The sequence below is a fragment of the Eutrigla gurnardus genome, assembly GCF_963514095.1.
Source record: "Eutrigla gurnardus genome assembly, chromosome: 10".
NCBI lineage: Eukaryota > Metazoa > Chordata > Actinopteri > Perciformes > Triglidae > Eutrigla > Eutrigla gurnardus.
Genome location: NC_139924.1, coordinates 5,670,154 through 5,683,725, shown reverse-complemented (window position 1 = coordinate 5,683,725; position 13,572 = coordinate 5,670,154). Strand labels below are relative to the sequence as shown.

Sequence of the window (13,572 nt, the reverse complement as noted above, 5' to 3'; positions counted from 1 at the left end):
GCACACACACACTCTTCTGTAAAAAGCATCAAATCACACAATCTGTGTCATTTGATGAGAGCAAACCGAGCAAACCGAACACTTTGATGAGAGCAACCGCACTCTCATGATATATCTACCTTTAGCAAGCTAATGCAGTGTGAGAGTTCAAACTGTATGTCTGTAGGAATGGGTCATGATTGTGGAGATATGTTAATTTGTCTTGTACAGCAGAGAGACATTTTAATCTCACGCACACAAACATATGGAGGCAGAATCATGGGGACACTCTAATACTCTTCCACACAATGAGACTTGGCCATAAAGTTGAAATTAAAGCTATTTGTTCAACACTGGTTAGCAACGGTCTACACACACACACACACTCAAACACACACACACTCTACCTGGACTCTTTGGAATGTAATACATCGATTCCCAACGAGGATGTTGGTCGGGTGTCTTCTGCCGACACTGGGAAAGATCATTTATCAGTCATGCCTACACAGCCACAAGCATATTTGTGTGAAAAAAGAAAATCACAGATAAAATGCAGTGGTGCATCAGTGCATCGTGTGTGCTGTGCAAGCGTTTCCTTGGTGGTTTCTCTGCAAAATGTGAGTATTGTGTCAGCAGTTCAAGCGCACACACACACAGTGGTTTGTAATAAATGTTGCTAGTATGAAAAGAAAAGTAGAACAGAATATTGTAGTGTAGAAAAGTGTTACTCCAAACATGATTATTCGAAAACGGAGCAGCTGGGATTTTATAAAAAAAGCAGACTGATTAGTATTACAAGAAGTCACTGAGGCATCAGAGAACAGTGAGGGATTGAGAGGAGGTGACGTCCTGTGGCGATGACCCAGCCAGTGGGGTGCAGGACAAGAGTGAGTGTGTGTGTGTGTCTGTGTGTGTGTGTGTGTGTGTGTGTGTGTGTGTGTGTCTGTGTGTGTGTCTGTGTGTGTGTCTGTGTGTGTGTCTGTGTGTGTGTGTGTGTGTAAGCAGGTGAAATGTGTCCACTGTAGTCTTCAGTCTCTTTTGGCCCAATAGTTTTTAGGACTCTAAAAATGACAGAGCAAAAAGACATTAGGCCCCATAGTAATTTAAAAACAGATTTTAAAAGAGACGCAACAGAGGAAGATATCCGTACTTTAAGTTCCTAGATCTACAATTCCTAAAATGCAACTCAATAGATGTCTTTAAAGCCCACACTGCCTCCTATCAAACTCTACATCCCCAGTTTTTAATACGTGTTTCCTGTCAAATATCTGAAGGAAAAAAAACCCACCCCGCCTCACCAGCATGACGACAGCGCTGTCAGACAAAGATCTTGGCAAGTGCATCTGCGCCGGCGCTGGCGATGAAGGGCTGTGAAGAATGGAAGGCCACATCATGGATGGCCTCGTCATGCTTCTTCCTGTGAGCCGTGATCTCCTGCACGCACGTCCTGTTGTCCAGCATCCACAGGCGCACTGAGCAGTCGTGGCCTGCAGAGGGCAGAGAGCATGCGGAAACAAAGGGCAACAATGTTAGGATGGGCAAATATCACTGTGGCGTGCAATGTAAAGGAACCCTTTATATTGTCTTACAAGCTAGACTTACCTTCCCTGAGGCATTGTAATGTTATTATATTTTTGTTGTCTGAATGGATGCATTATTACAATTTAATTAACCTTTTACTGCAGGTGTGTGAGTGTGCAGAGGAATGGGAATAAGACTGTCTTTATCCTAGAGAGGAAGCCTGATTAGAAGATGATGAGCTAAATATGGACACAGTATAGCTGAGTGGTACTCACTGCCAGAGATGAGGTAAGTGCCTTTAGGGTCTGTAGTGAGACAGGTGACCGCATCCAGGTGAGCCACCATTGAGTGGACAACTTTACCTGTAGGAACACGCAAAACGATGTTATTTAGATTCTTGGAGGAAAAATGAATCAACAGATGGCCAGTGCAAATATAAGACCTGCTGCAGATACCTGTCTTGTTGTCTAGGAAGCGGATGGTGCGGTTCTCGTGTGCAGTGATGGAGACGGGCTCAGATGGGTGACTGACCACACGGTTGATCAGCTCGCTGCCTGCAAAGGAAGGCAAACCACTCCCTTTGAATTTCATCTGTTTTCTACTCACACAACCATTACTTTTATCTCAAAGCAATTTAGAAGTAGGCTCCAGGACATACCATCCTTGGTCTGCGTCTCTAGCGCGATGATGCTCTGCTCCGTGTTGAGGTCGTAGAGCAGCGTCTCCCCGGCATCGAATGATACCACCGCCTGGTTGGGCTCAGTGGCCACAAAGGCTACTGAGGTGGGTGTTCCGTGCTCTAGGAGAAGACGGGGGAAGATGAAGTTGTGAGGCCCGGACGCAATAAAAACTCAAAAGCACATCTACACACTCTGCACAGACGTCTACCTCTCTCCTTATTGAAGACAGACAGGCAGGGATCCGAGTTCTGGGGGTCCCAGATGCGGATGGTGCCGTCAGCTGAGCATGAAGCAAGACGATGGTGAACTGCCGAGTAGGTCAGACCCCACACGCTGTCCTCGTGGCCTGCTAGCACACTGCTCTCGATGCCGGGATCTGGATGGACCGACGCACATGTTAAACAAAAGGAATACACTCCCAAACTGGAGTATCTTTACTCTGCAGTTGAGGCTCACTGACCATAGTTATCATAAGGATCCACATTTAGGTCTGGCATCTTCCAACATCTGACAGTTCCGTCTAGACCGCCACTGTAGCAGGATTCTCCATCCTCGCCCATGGTCAGAGACAGAACAGCTCCACTGGATGGAAAGAGGGAGGATGTCCATCGTTGCACTGCAGCTCTACATGTCAGAGACTGAATTTGTGTCTATAACTCACCTGTGTGCTCTAAATGTGTAGATGGGCTCAACATCCAGCGCTGCATTCCTGTGGAGGGAAGCAGCCTTTTAAATTTGCTTCTTAGTTTTAGTTGTTTGCTTGTCTGATTTTACATTTGTACATTATCTTTCCTAAAGCGTTTGGAGTGAGTTATAAGCATAAAAAGTGCTATATAAATGTCACACCCCCTTACTTTTTAGAGTGCATGGCCTTGTTGAGGTTCCACAGTTTTAGTGTGCCATCCTCAGAGGCCGTGAGCAGCACCGCTTGACTGGGATGAAAGGTCAGAGCGCGGATGGCATCAAAGTGGCTGCGGAGTGTGAAACGAGGGTTCCAAGTCTTCTTAAACTCGTCTCTGTTGTCCTGCATCTGACAGGACACAAATAAAAAAGTAAATATTCACATATTCTGAGTGTGGGTAGGATTACATCCTGTGTATCAACCAGAAAAAGTGTCTAATTACATCCATGGAGAGATCGTTGTCATTGGCAACAGTAAGATCAGCCAGTTCACCCAGGTTCATGTCACCTCCTCCAACGGCATCCATAATGAAGACGTCAGAGGAGAAGCCCAGGGCGCCACCTGCAGGTTGGAGGAGGGAAAGCACAAGCGTTACTACAAGACATCATGGTCCTAGAAATAAAGGCTGAGATGAAGAGAATGTAAAATATAGCAATTAATCTCAAATCTTCCTGGCAAGAGTCCATTCATCTTGTTTCCTTACTCCCACGCTGTGTACAAGAGGAAATATTTATAGGTGAAGTAGCAGTTTTACAAGTTTACCCCTATGCAGCGTTTAAAGTCAACAAAACTGAGACAAGACAGCATCTGAATGTGTGGTTCAACAGCTACGCTACAATCATGCGGCTGGGACAGCAGAGGAGAGTCTATGCTTTTCGATGGGGCATAGATGTTGGGGGGGGGGGAGGGGGTCTTACCTTCCCCGGAGCGAGCCTGTCCCGATACAGAGGGGGGCGGGGTGGGTTTAGGGGGGAAGTCCGACATCATGCCTTGTAACTTGTTCCTGTGGTTCTCTGAACCCGGCAAGAGGAGAGAGACACAAAACATCCAGTCATGCAGAGAGGCGGAGGAAGGACGGAGTGACCAGCAGACGGACAGATGAGTGACAGACGGTTGTAGACAGAGGCAAAGAGATAGACTTCATTCTTTAAATATAAAACAAACAAATCATTTTAAAGCTCTTGTTTTGCAAATTGTGTAAATATGGCTCAAAGAATGAAATGTGGGCATAGAAAAAGAGAAGGCAGCATGCGTGATAACCGTTCAAATGACCCTGCACATCAGAATATACGTCTAGAGACAGAGATGACAGCTACACCACTCTAAAGAGTCACAGCCTGACAGCTCGTGAAACAGGACAGAGAGACAGGTGGTTGGGAAAAGAGGTCGGTTTTATTGACAAGAAGAGATGCCAGGACACAATGAGAAGTAAAAGATAAAAAGGTGAGCAGGGAGGGGAGGGGGGGGGGGCAAAAAAGACAGATACACTGGTGGCAGTGAGTCTGGCAGTGCTGGTGCTGATGATGTTGCTATGGCAACAGCGTACCTAAATCCCGGCCGTCCCCCGAGATCCGGGCCTCTCCCGCCCCCTCCCCATCCTCCCCCGAGCCCAGGAAGTCAAATTCACTGAGGGCGTCTTCCGAGTCGTCTTCGTCCTCCTCGTCCTCCGGGTCCAGGTCTGTGGTCATGGGCTCCGAACCCATCTGGACATGTGACCACAGCAGAGAAGCGGGTTAACCATGTGATTGGTCATGGGTCAATTTGCAGTTTGTCTTTGGTCATTCAGTGTTCCCCAGCATACCTTTACACGAGACTTCTTGTTCTTGCGCGGTCCATCGATGCAGTCAGTGGTCATGCCTTGGAAGTCATCCTCCTCGTCACTGTCGTCTTCATCATCATCCTCGCAGCCATGCAGGAAGGGGATCTTATCGAGCACCGAGCCACCCAAACGTTCCTTTGAGCTTTCTTTGCCCGCGTTCCTACAAAACGCACACATAATTACTCTCTCCATTACGGGTTACAAAAGGACAAAAAGATTATTTAGGACAATTTCTTGCACAGGGAGGCAAGATGACCTCAATTATACTTATATAATACCATATTATAAAAAGTTTGGCCACAGCAGTCTACATCACAGCATTAATATTTTTGATTATCTTAAAAAGCTTTTATGAGTGCAACTATGAGGTCTATAGGTGCACATTTGTTTAACTTTCCTACTTGAACATTACAATTTTGATTGTTGTTCACATATTTCATCTTTACATAGCAAAACATGTACCTGCCTGAGCAGTACATATGTTTCTGTGCAATGACAGGTACACAACCTTAATAGACTTCTGCCATTTCTTCATAATCTTACCATGTTGTCATGATGGAGGATGCCCTCCGTTTTAGACATCTTTTCTGCATCTTGTTCTGTTGGCTTTTGAGATTAGGATGTGCTATTGTTTCACTGTCTTCACATTTCTGCTAAAGACAAATGCTACTCATAACGCAGCCTTATGATACAATGATGAACTGTCTCATGCTAACATTGCAGTGCTTAAAACAGTAATGCACTCACGAACAAGGATCATGGTAAAGACTCTGCTTTGTTGTCAGATGATCTCAAATGGAAAACCCAATCTCTACAGTGTGGTGTGTGCACTACTGTTTCAAATCACCATAATGTTTCAACGTCAATGTAAATAAGGCCATGTCTATAAAAGGTGGCACAAAACTGAAAGCCTATGGTGTCAATATTTGACAACAACTCCACCATTTAGGTGGGAAAAACGCAAATAAAGTGTCTTCACTATTCTGATCAGTGCAGCAACAGCTGACTCATCCACAGTCTCACCTCTTTATTTGTTCCTCTATTTGTCTGACCAACAACGACTCTCCACCTGCCCGGGGCTCAGGCTCAGGACAGGTTTCACTGGGTGGAGGCCCATTCGCCTCGGGGCTGCTTCGCCCGAGCAGCGAGCGCACACGCTTAGACCGCATGTCCAGGATGGTGTCTGAATAACCCACTTCCTCAAGATATCTGCAAAAAACACACATATAAATATAAACCCACCCACATATAAATCAATCCATCTAGTCTCGATGCCAAGTTTAACACCAACGATAAAGTACTGATGGAACACATTAGTACGGTACAGAGATAAAAAAAAAAGGAGCCGTTGACAAGACAGGCCTTACTTGCGTAGTAGCTGACGTCCCTCCTTCCAGGACATCTGATTGGCTGGCTCAGAGTCCGACTCAGCCGGCCCATTGGGAACTACAGAAAATAGATTGGTCAATAATGTTGCAATAGCAAAACACGAGCCGGATAAGGGAAAGCAGAAATGTTGTTATTGCTGCTTTACTTTCAGAGCAAAGTATATAAGGGCTTGGTTAAACATACGTTGGTCTGCCTCGGTCTCTGGTTTCTTGTCTCCAGGACTCTGGTCATTTCCTGTCTTCAGCTTCTGGTGCTTAGCCCTGCAACCCCACAAAACACCACTTGAAGGCAGCATTACAAGCAAATATAGGAAAACAGTTCCTATATATTAGTAAAGCATGCAAAACATTAGGACAGCAGGCTGAGTGGATAATACATGAAGACAGACGGACATTTGTCTTACCTCTCTTGTTTGAGGGCATACTCGAGCATTTTGATCCGCCTCACCAGGTCCTGTTTCATATTTTCCTGCCCCTTCCTCTCGCCCTGTAGGAACGCCACCTGAGCCTGAAAAAGCACACGCACAGGATGGTAAGTCACGCACACACATACACACACACACAAACACACACACAAACACACACAGAGAGGATGGTAAGGCACACACATACACTAACCACAGCATATATGATTAAAATCAATTTATGTTGACACCGTAACTGCAGCATGTACCGTCACAGTTAAAGCTAGAAAAGCATCCGATATCAACAGCGATCACAAGCAGAGGCCGTGAAGGAAAAAGTTCTGTGTGACAAGCATAGCAAACATGACTTCTGAGAACCCAGAGGAATAAGTAGAGGGTTGTGGAACAGGGCTCTTATTTTTAACTTCTCCTAACCAAGGCCTCAGTGCGCATCTGCAGAAGAGGAAAAACAAGACACACCGGCCAAATTCAAATACCCACTTTTAAGACACATCCTTCCTTTGTGTGCTTCCCCTCTCATTTTCCATCCGTTTCCTTCCTCACTAAGCTGATAAAATGCTTACCTTGAGGAAAGACACGTTCACTGCCCAATCTGGCAATACGGCAACAATTAAAGAAAAAAAAAGATGTGATAATGAGAAAATGCAGCATGACAGCACTGTCAAGTTTGACAAGGGCTATCTTTAGTCAGGGTCTTCCCTTGGGCAAGGCATCACATGGCAAGACTTGACAAAGATGTGAAAGTGCTGCCAGAGTGACGAGACATATTTATAACAAGTTTAAAGCATGCTGTGATTTGCACCAGATGATGCTTCACAGTCAGCAGCTTGGTGGTCCACACCAGGCAACAAACATTCTGCCCTCTATTGGTTGGAGGAGAAAATAGCCCCGGTGGCAAAAAAAACAAAACAAAAACAAGTGTTCCCAGTTAGGAGGAGATTAAAAAGGTCTAGCCTAGTTTCTCCTCTCAGGATTTGCATGTAGGTGATTGTAGGCACAATAGTTAAATAGCATTTCCAACCTCCCCCTCTTGTTCTCTCTGTGTGCGAAGCAGTACTGGAGAGTTAATGACGGTTGTTTTACAGTCCATTTCTCCCGGTGTACGTCCCTGTCTGTGTTCACGGAGTCTGCTCCCACACGCATACGCAGTTGTGTAAAACTAGAACAGTCTAAAAACACTATCTCATGGGGCAGGCACTCGGTCTACTTGAGAGGGTAGTCAATCACCCGGGAAAGAGCACGCCGCATGCACGCGCACAGTCATGTAACCAGCTAAGAGGGCAAGTGGAACACAAGATAATCTGCCGAGCAAACCTGACTGCTGCTGCTGCCGAGTTATCCTGATTAATGCAATGTAATTGTAAATACTTATCTGGGAATTTTGAAGATAATTTTCAAAGCTAGCACGTCAACTCTGCAAATATGATCAAAGGTTGTGAAATACTGATGAATTTATATATATATATATATATATATATATATATATATATATAAAAATAAATAAATATAAAAGCATAGGTTGAAAAGGCCAGGAAAACTAGTGAACCACAAACATCTGTGTAGCCTTGTATAAACAGCTATAACATATCATTTTAGCTGCAACAGCTAGTCAGCCGACACTTCCAGCAGCACCCCAGAATTGTGTAGTTGTTGTGTTTTGCAATGGTAGATGCAATACTGCATTTGCACATTTCACACAAGCAGAAGCTGCTGTCCGACATAATCAGATGGGAAATGCTAAAACATGCTAAAACACAAGCCGAGCAGAGGCTGCTTTTGCTAGTTGTCATAATGTGGGTGGTTTAAATAAATAAATAAAAAACAACGTGTATATTCTACTGAGTACTATTAATGTTTGGGAACAGATTTAACATTTTAGCTGACATTAAAATGATATTTTCAAAGCGCATGGCTTCCATTATTAAGGGGAAACCTTGACCTAGGATCCACAATAATGACAAAGCACTACTCATCTTGTTAAGTGTTGTCATTAGGCCTAATTTCTACTGAACTGAACTAAAGGGCTTGTACCCACAGCAACAGTCACAGTAATGTCACCCTGACATGAACAGTGATTCGATCGCTCAGCTCAAGCAAACAAGGCCAATAGTCTGACAGCGACTCCTTCAACCAAACGATTCAACATCAGCAAAGAGCTTCATAATTTTCATCTCAAAGGAATGCGTCTACTCCTTTCTTCCGGGGCAAGGCACGGGATTTTAGTCCTACTCAGACACACGGACGAGCTGCAACCTGCTCACACCCAGATTACCATCACACCACTACGCACCAGTCTCACACTGCTTTGTTCCTGGAAGGACAGGTTCCCTGCAGCGGACAAAACCTTAAATCCCCGACACTGCTTTGCTGACCCGAGGTAGAGCCAGGGCTGCTTGGATACACACACACACACACCATACACACACACCATACACACACACCATACACACACACCATACACACACACACACACCACACACACCACCAACAACATGACAATGAACAGACTGCAAGAGCTGCCTTTTCCTGATATACAAATGTAGCCAAAACAGAGGGTTTGTTGCCGTGTCACTCTTCACTTATTATTCAACTACTCATTATTTGACTATGCCCTGGTTCCGTTTGACAGTATTCCTCTCTGCAGCTGGTAGGGTTGTGGGGTTCAGTGGGTTAAATATCATGTTAGTGTAGATTCATTTACCAGAACAAATGCAGCTTTCAATTAAATGGATTGTGGGTAAAATAAGGAACTGAAACTAAAAGCTTCAATCAAGCTGTGTGAACACATTAACAAGAAAAATGGAATATTTAAATACACATTTGTATCGTTTCTGGCTTTCACGCGTCTCTATTATTCTGCCCTTTGTCTGGTTCAGATAGGGACATGCTTGTTTATATTGGTGTGTGGGACCCGGGCCAACAGAAGTGAGACAAGGCAGTCCTTTCAGCAGCAATTAGAAAGGTGGGCTTATCGAGAGACTTTAAATAAGAGCCCAAATGGAGCAGCAGGTCAAACACAGAATTTATGAAGGAAGTTATACTCAAGTAAAATACCGGTCCATGTTTAAAAACAACCCACGTTGAGGAGTAACAAAATCATCCGTCTGTCTTTTGGGTGTCATTTGATACAGTCCCTGCTCACATTGAGACTGCTGTTATTTTCCATTGTATTACATTGGTAAACCAACAAAACTAACAAAGTACAAAGGAACCTTGCTGTGAGCAAACCTGTCGTGCCATCTGATCTCTTTCCTGTGGGTGGGTTTTCTTCTGTGTGGCTAACTGCTGCTGACCTTTCCAGAGTTTGTTGTAGCACGGAGAGAGACCGACACATTTAGCCTTTTCTGTCAGTCCCCCTCCACTAGCTGCAGAACAGGGTCAAGGGCAGCTTTCCTCCTCCACTGGCCACCCTCCATCTTCTCATCCCTTCATCCCCATGAGAGAATCCACGAGCCAACAAGTAGAGCAATGAACTTTTCTGGGACAGTGTGCGTTGATGGAGCGTGTCAGATAGCGGCGACTGTGTGCGTGTGGTATTTAGCTAGAGAATGGCCTCCTAGAAAGTTGGTCTTGCTGCCCGAGTTTGATTAATAGTTACTTCATAAGCAATGGGAAGCAAGAATACTGCATGTCATGAATGCGTTTGAACAAGTGGTGGGGGGGAGTAAACCATGACAATTTGCTGGGAAATACAACAAGAAGGACATAATTACTTACAGGAAAAAAGACCGTAAAGAACAGTAGCGCACACTGTAATAACGCAGAACATATGGATGTCATATATGTGTCATGCCTGAGGTATTAATTAGAGTTGAGTACTCAGGGTCCCCCTGGGCCACACTCAACAGGAAGTGATGTCATCTGGGTCACCAGTAATCTATTCTACTCTACTACCGACATGGTTAATACAATTTAAATAGCTGGGAATGAGAATAATATAAAGAGGAACAGGTGGAGGTCTGCCCCTTTTCCCAGTAGAATATGAGTAGTGACTTGGTTCAATGTCTGCTTCACAGTCTGTTTGTCCATTAAATTATAATGAGGATCAGACAAAAATGAGCTTGTTCAGACAGCGCCGTAGTCGTGTAATCTGATAGAATACACTGGGAAAAGCTTCTTGTGTGTCTGAAGGACAGAGAGAGACAAGGCCACTACCACCTGTCCCCTTGACTGCTGTCCCATGGTCGCGCCGGGACGTCCCACCTGGCCCAGAGAGGGGAGGGTCGTCATTCCTAGCATATCACTGGTGACACGACACCACAGGTGGCTTTTCACGTGGAAAACACCCTCAGAGACAGCACATATGTTACAGTCTCACAGAGACATGCCATGCTCCAAACACAGACATCATGCTGTTGCACAAAGAATCATACAGTCGTTAGATGATAGCGTTGATCTCAAATATTGTATCCATTAAAGCAGAGTCATAAGTGAGCAGATTATGGACACACGTACAGTATGGTGCTGCATACACCCGGGACATTGCCGGGGGGGTGTGCTAACTAGCATGTTGAGAGCCATGCCAGCATGCTGGCAACAAAAGCCAGAGGCCTGTGGCCTGTGGGCGACAGAATGTAAGCTAGGTCAATTTTTCAGGCTGGTACGCCAGCGATCCTCTCTTTCTCTCAGCACAGGACGTGGTGCTAATTGTACCCGTGAAACCAGACCATGTGCAGCAAGACGCACACGCAAACAAAGTTCCATAACAAGCACTAATGGCATGGTGGACATAGCGATAGCCTGCTTCTGCCTTTCATGCCCACTCTTTCCCACACACACGAACATGAGTATAAAAGCAGCAAGCACAACCAGTTTATTATTGTTCATCCATATTTCATCAAGGCTCCTATTTATAACTACATAGGTTTGAGTCGGGGGCAAAGTGAAAAATGTGACAGAAGAGAGGCAATTATATGGTTTTCTGTGATTTGGTCAAGCTCATGGTCTCCAGAAGATGGTTTATACTAATTCTGAGCAAACTGGTTACAGGAGGAAGACTGCGTGTGGGTTTAGGAATGAAAAGATGAACTGTTCATCCCTTCATTCCAATCGCAGAGTGAAAACATCTTTGAATGTGTGTGTTTCCCTAACCTGCCTTAATCCTGGAACAATTTGATGAGTAGGCACAAGCTTGCCCAGCAATGCACTGCATCAGTTACACATATGCATCTAGGAATGCTGCATAGTAAAACCTCAGTCTGCTGCCGTCTGGGGCCATTAAGGGACTTCTGCCTTGCTTACGGGCATTTCTATGGCATTAACATATTCATATAGATTTTTCTTGCAATTTCGGCGACTCAAATGAATGAGATTTAAAGACACAATCTCACTTATTTAACCTAAAGGCAGACAGCTGTGTATTTGGAAGTGGCAGGTCATAGTTTTGTTTTTACATTCACTGAGTATTTACAAGTTTAGGCCTTGTTATAGATATGATAGTACTTAACTGATGATAATCTAAGACAGTCAAGAAAGTATGAATGAAACTGACAAATGCAACCAATCAACAATGTCCATCTACCACACCGCTGTCTCATTCATCATTCAGACACTTTTACTACAAACTACTATCTGTTACGATTATGCCTCAAGTAACTTCATACGAGGAGATTTTGCAGCATAAGTGTGATCTTATTCATACACTGTCAGGAGTTGCTGGTGCGCATGACCATAATGTGACCATGATCACGATCTAAAAACGTTTATGTATGGACACCACTTTCACAACTGATGCACAAAGGACTGAATATGAAATAAAGTGACTTTGATTAATCCCACAGCTGTGTGACGCTGCAAACACCTTTTAACCTCAACAACAATTTCCCATAGAATATAAAACCCCAATAATTGTGAACGTATAAACTATGTTTTCATACGCATGTCAAAAAACAATCCTAATAGGAGTCTGGTGAAGGGATGTGCACCTGCTTTCATATCAAGGAGACATTGCATGGTAGCCACACCTAAACACTGTTTACCTACCTTTTCATTCGCTGGCTAACTTGCTTGCTTTTTAGGCTGACCCCTTCCATCTAACTTCGTGGTGTATTTATTTGTGAATGGGGATGTGACTGATTACATGGCCAAATGCATTCGGGAAAATACGGTTTACTAATAAAGCCTGCGGCTGGTTGGCTTTGGGTGATCATCAGCTGGAGGTCATATAGTCCCTTCATTGTCATGTACTGTCTAGTAATAATACATCCTGGTCAACACTATAGGCTGTAATGTTAGCCCGTTAGCATTGTGGCAACCCGAAAAGGATTGATTGTAGGGCATGTGTATTGACACAAAGCAACACCACAAGAGCCCCTGCAATCTGTCCTGGCCTTTATTCGGCGTTAACGTTGCCAACGCAGGCTAAATGATAAAAAAGATTACCCTGAGTTCGTCTCTCTCTGCCTCCCAGCGGTATTTCTCGGCCTGGAAGCGTCCCCACTCGTACTGGATGAAGTGAAGGATCCCAGGAAGCGTCATACCCGAGTCCCCGTCCTGTAGCTCCCGAGCCTGCGAGGATCCGGGCATGGCCCCGGCTGCTGCTGCTGCCGCCGCCGCCGCCGCCGCTGCTGCTGCTGCTGCCATCGCTCCGGTCGCCGCAGCTGATGTCGCCTGGCCCGGTGCTGCTTTGGGCCCGTTTGGGTTGCGCCCCGCTCCGCTGCTGCTGCCGCCTCCGGAGTTCGGGTTTGGTCCTCCGCCGGATCTATCCGCCTCCATTTTAACCGTTCAACCTTTCGCCAGGATAAGGAGGTGGAAACGGGCAGTGCGTATAAACAGTAATAATAAAAAAGCAGCTCGTACCCTTCTTCCAACCCAGCAGTACTCCGCTATAGACTGCCCTCTTTTCTTCCTTTTCTCACACGCACAGAGCAAAATTACTATTCTGTTAGCAAAATACTACACTTCCGCTTTCAAACCTTCAAGATAAAAGGCTGTGATCGCGCAACATATTTGTAGCATCCTTGCCTACTGAATCACCAATGAGCCGTATTTCACATACATCCTTACTTTTAGACTTTTGCTAAAGTAACGTGGAATGGCTATTTAATGCCTATCACTGAAAACACTCTACACGTTACTT

The 13,572-nt window shown here is 44.9% G+C and overlaps 1 protein-coding gene across 3 annotated transcripts; it reads right to left on the bottom strand.

Annotated features, from left to right (window-relative positions):
* Positions 1-750: 750 nt before the first annotated feature.
* strn4 (striatin, calmodulin binding protein 4) lies at positions 751-13,369 on the bottom strand. Of its 3 annotated transcripts, none has more exons than XM_084018660.1 (19): positions 12,876-13,369; positions 6,474-6,577; positions 6,254-6,330; positions 6,049-6,127; positions 5,705-5,890; positions 5,225-5,287; positions 4,664-4,841; positions 4,409-4,565; positions 3,780-3,875; positions 3,305-3,423; positions 3,035-3,210; positions 2,842-2,889; positions 2,641-2,762; positions 2,389-2,556; positions 2,159-2,299; positions 1,956-2,054; positions 1,776-1,862; positions 1,268-1,466; positions 751-1,040 (listed from the first exon to the last, which is right to left on the bottom strand). In XM_084018660.1, exons 1-18 carry the CDS (start codon positions 13,206-13,208, stop codon positions 1,297-1,299), a joined length of 2,403 nt encoding a protein of 800 aa, XP_083874786.1. In that variant the 5' UTR covers positions 13,209-13,369; the 3' UTR covers positions 751-1,040; positions 1,268-1,296. The 3 variants fall into 3 exon arrangements, with proteins under 3 accessions (XP_083874786.1, XP_083874785.1, XP_083874787.1); XM_084018659.1 differs by having other exon boundaries at positions 1,278-1,466; XM_084018661.1 differs by lacking the exon at positions 5,225-5,287 and having other exon boundaries at positions 1,278-1,466; positions 12,876-13,367.
* Between the last annotated feature and the right edge of the window lie 203 nt (positions 13,370-13,572).

Bases quoted from the DNA above. Each gene is read 5' to 3' on its own strand.
- strn4 (XM_084018660.1), bottom strand. From the start codon at position 13,208: ATGGAGGCGGATAGATCCGGCGGAGGACCAAACCCGAACTCCGGAGGC. The intron at 6,331-6,473 runs GTAAGACAAATG...GTGGGGTTGCAG, and splicing joins TATGCCCTCAAACAAGAGAG to GGCTAAGCACCAGAAGCTGA. The intron at 1,863-1,955 runs GTATCTGCAGCA...GTGTTCCTACAG, and splicing joins CTTCCTAGACAACAAGACAG to GTAAAGTTGTCCACTCAATG.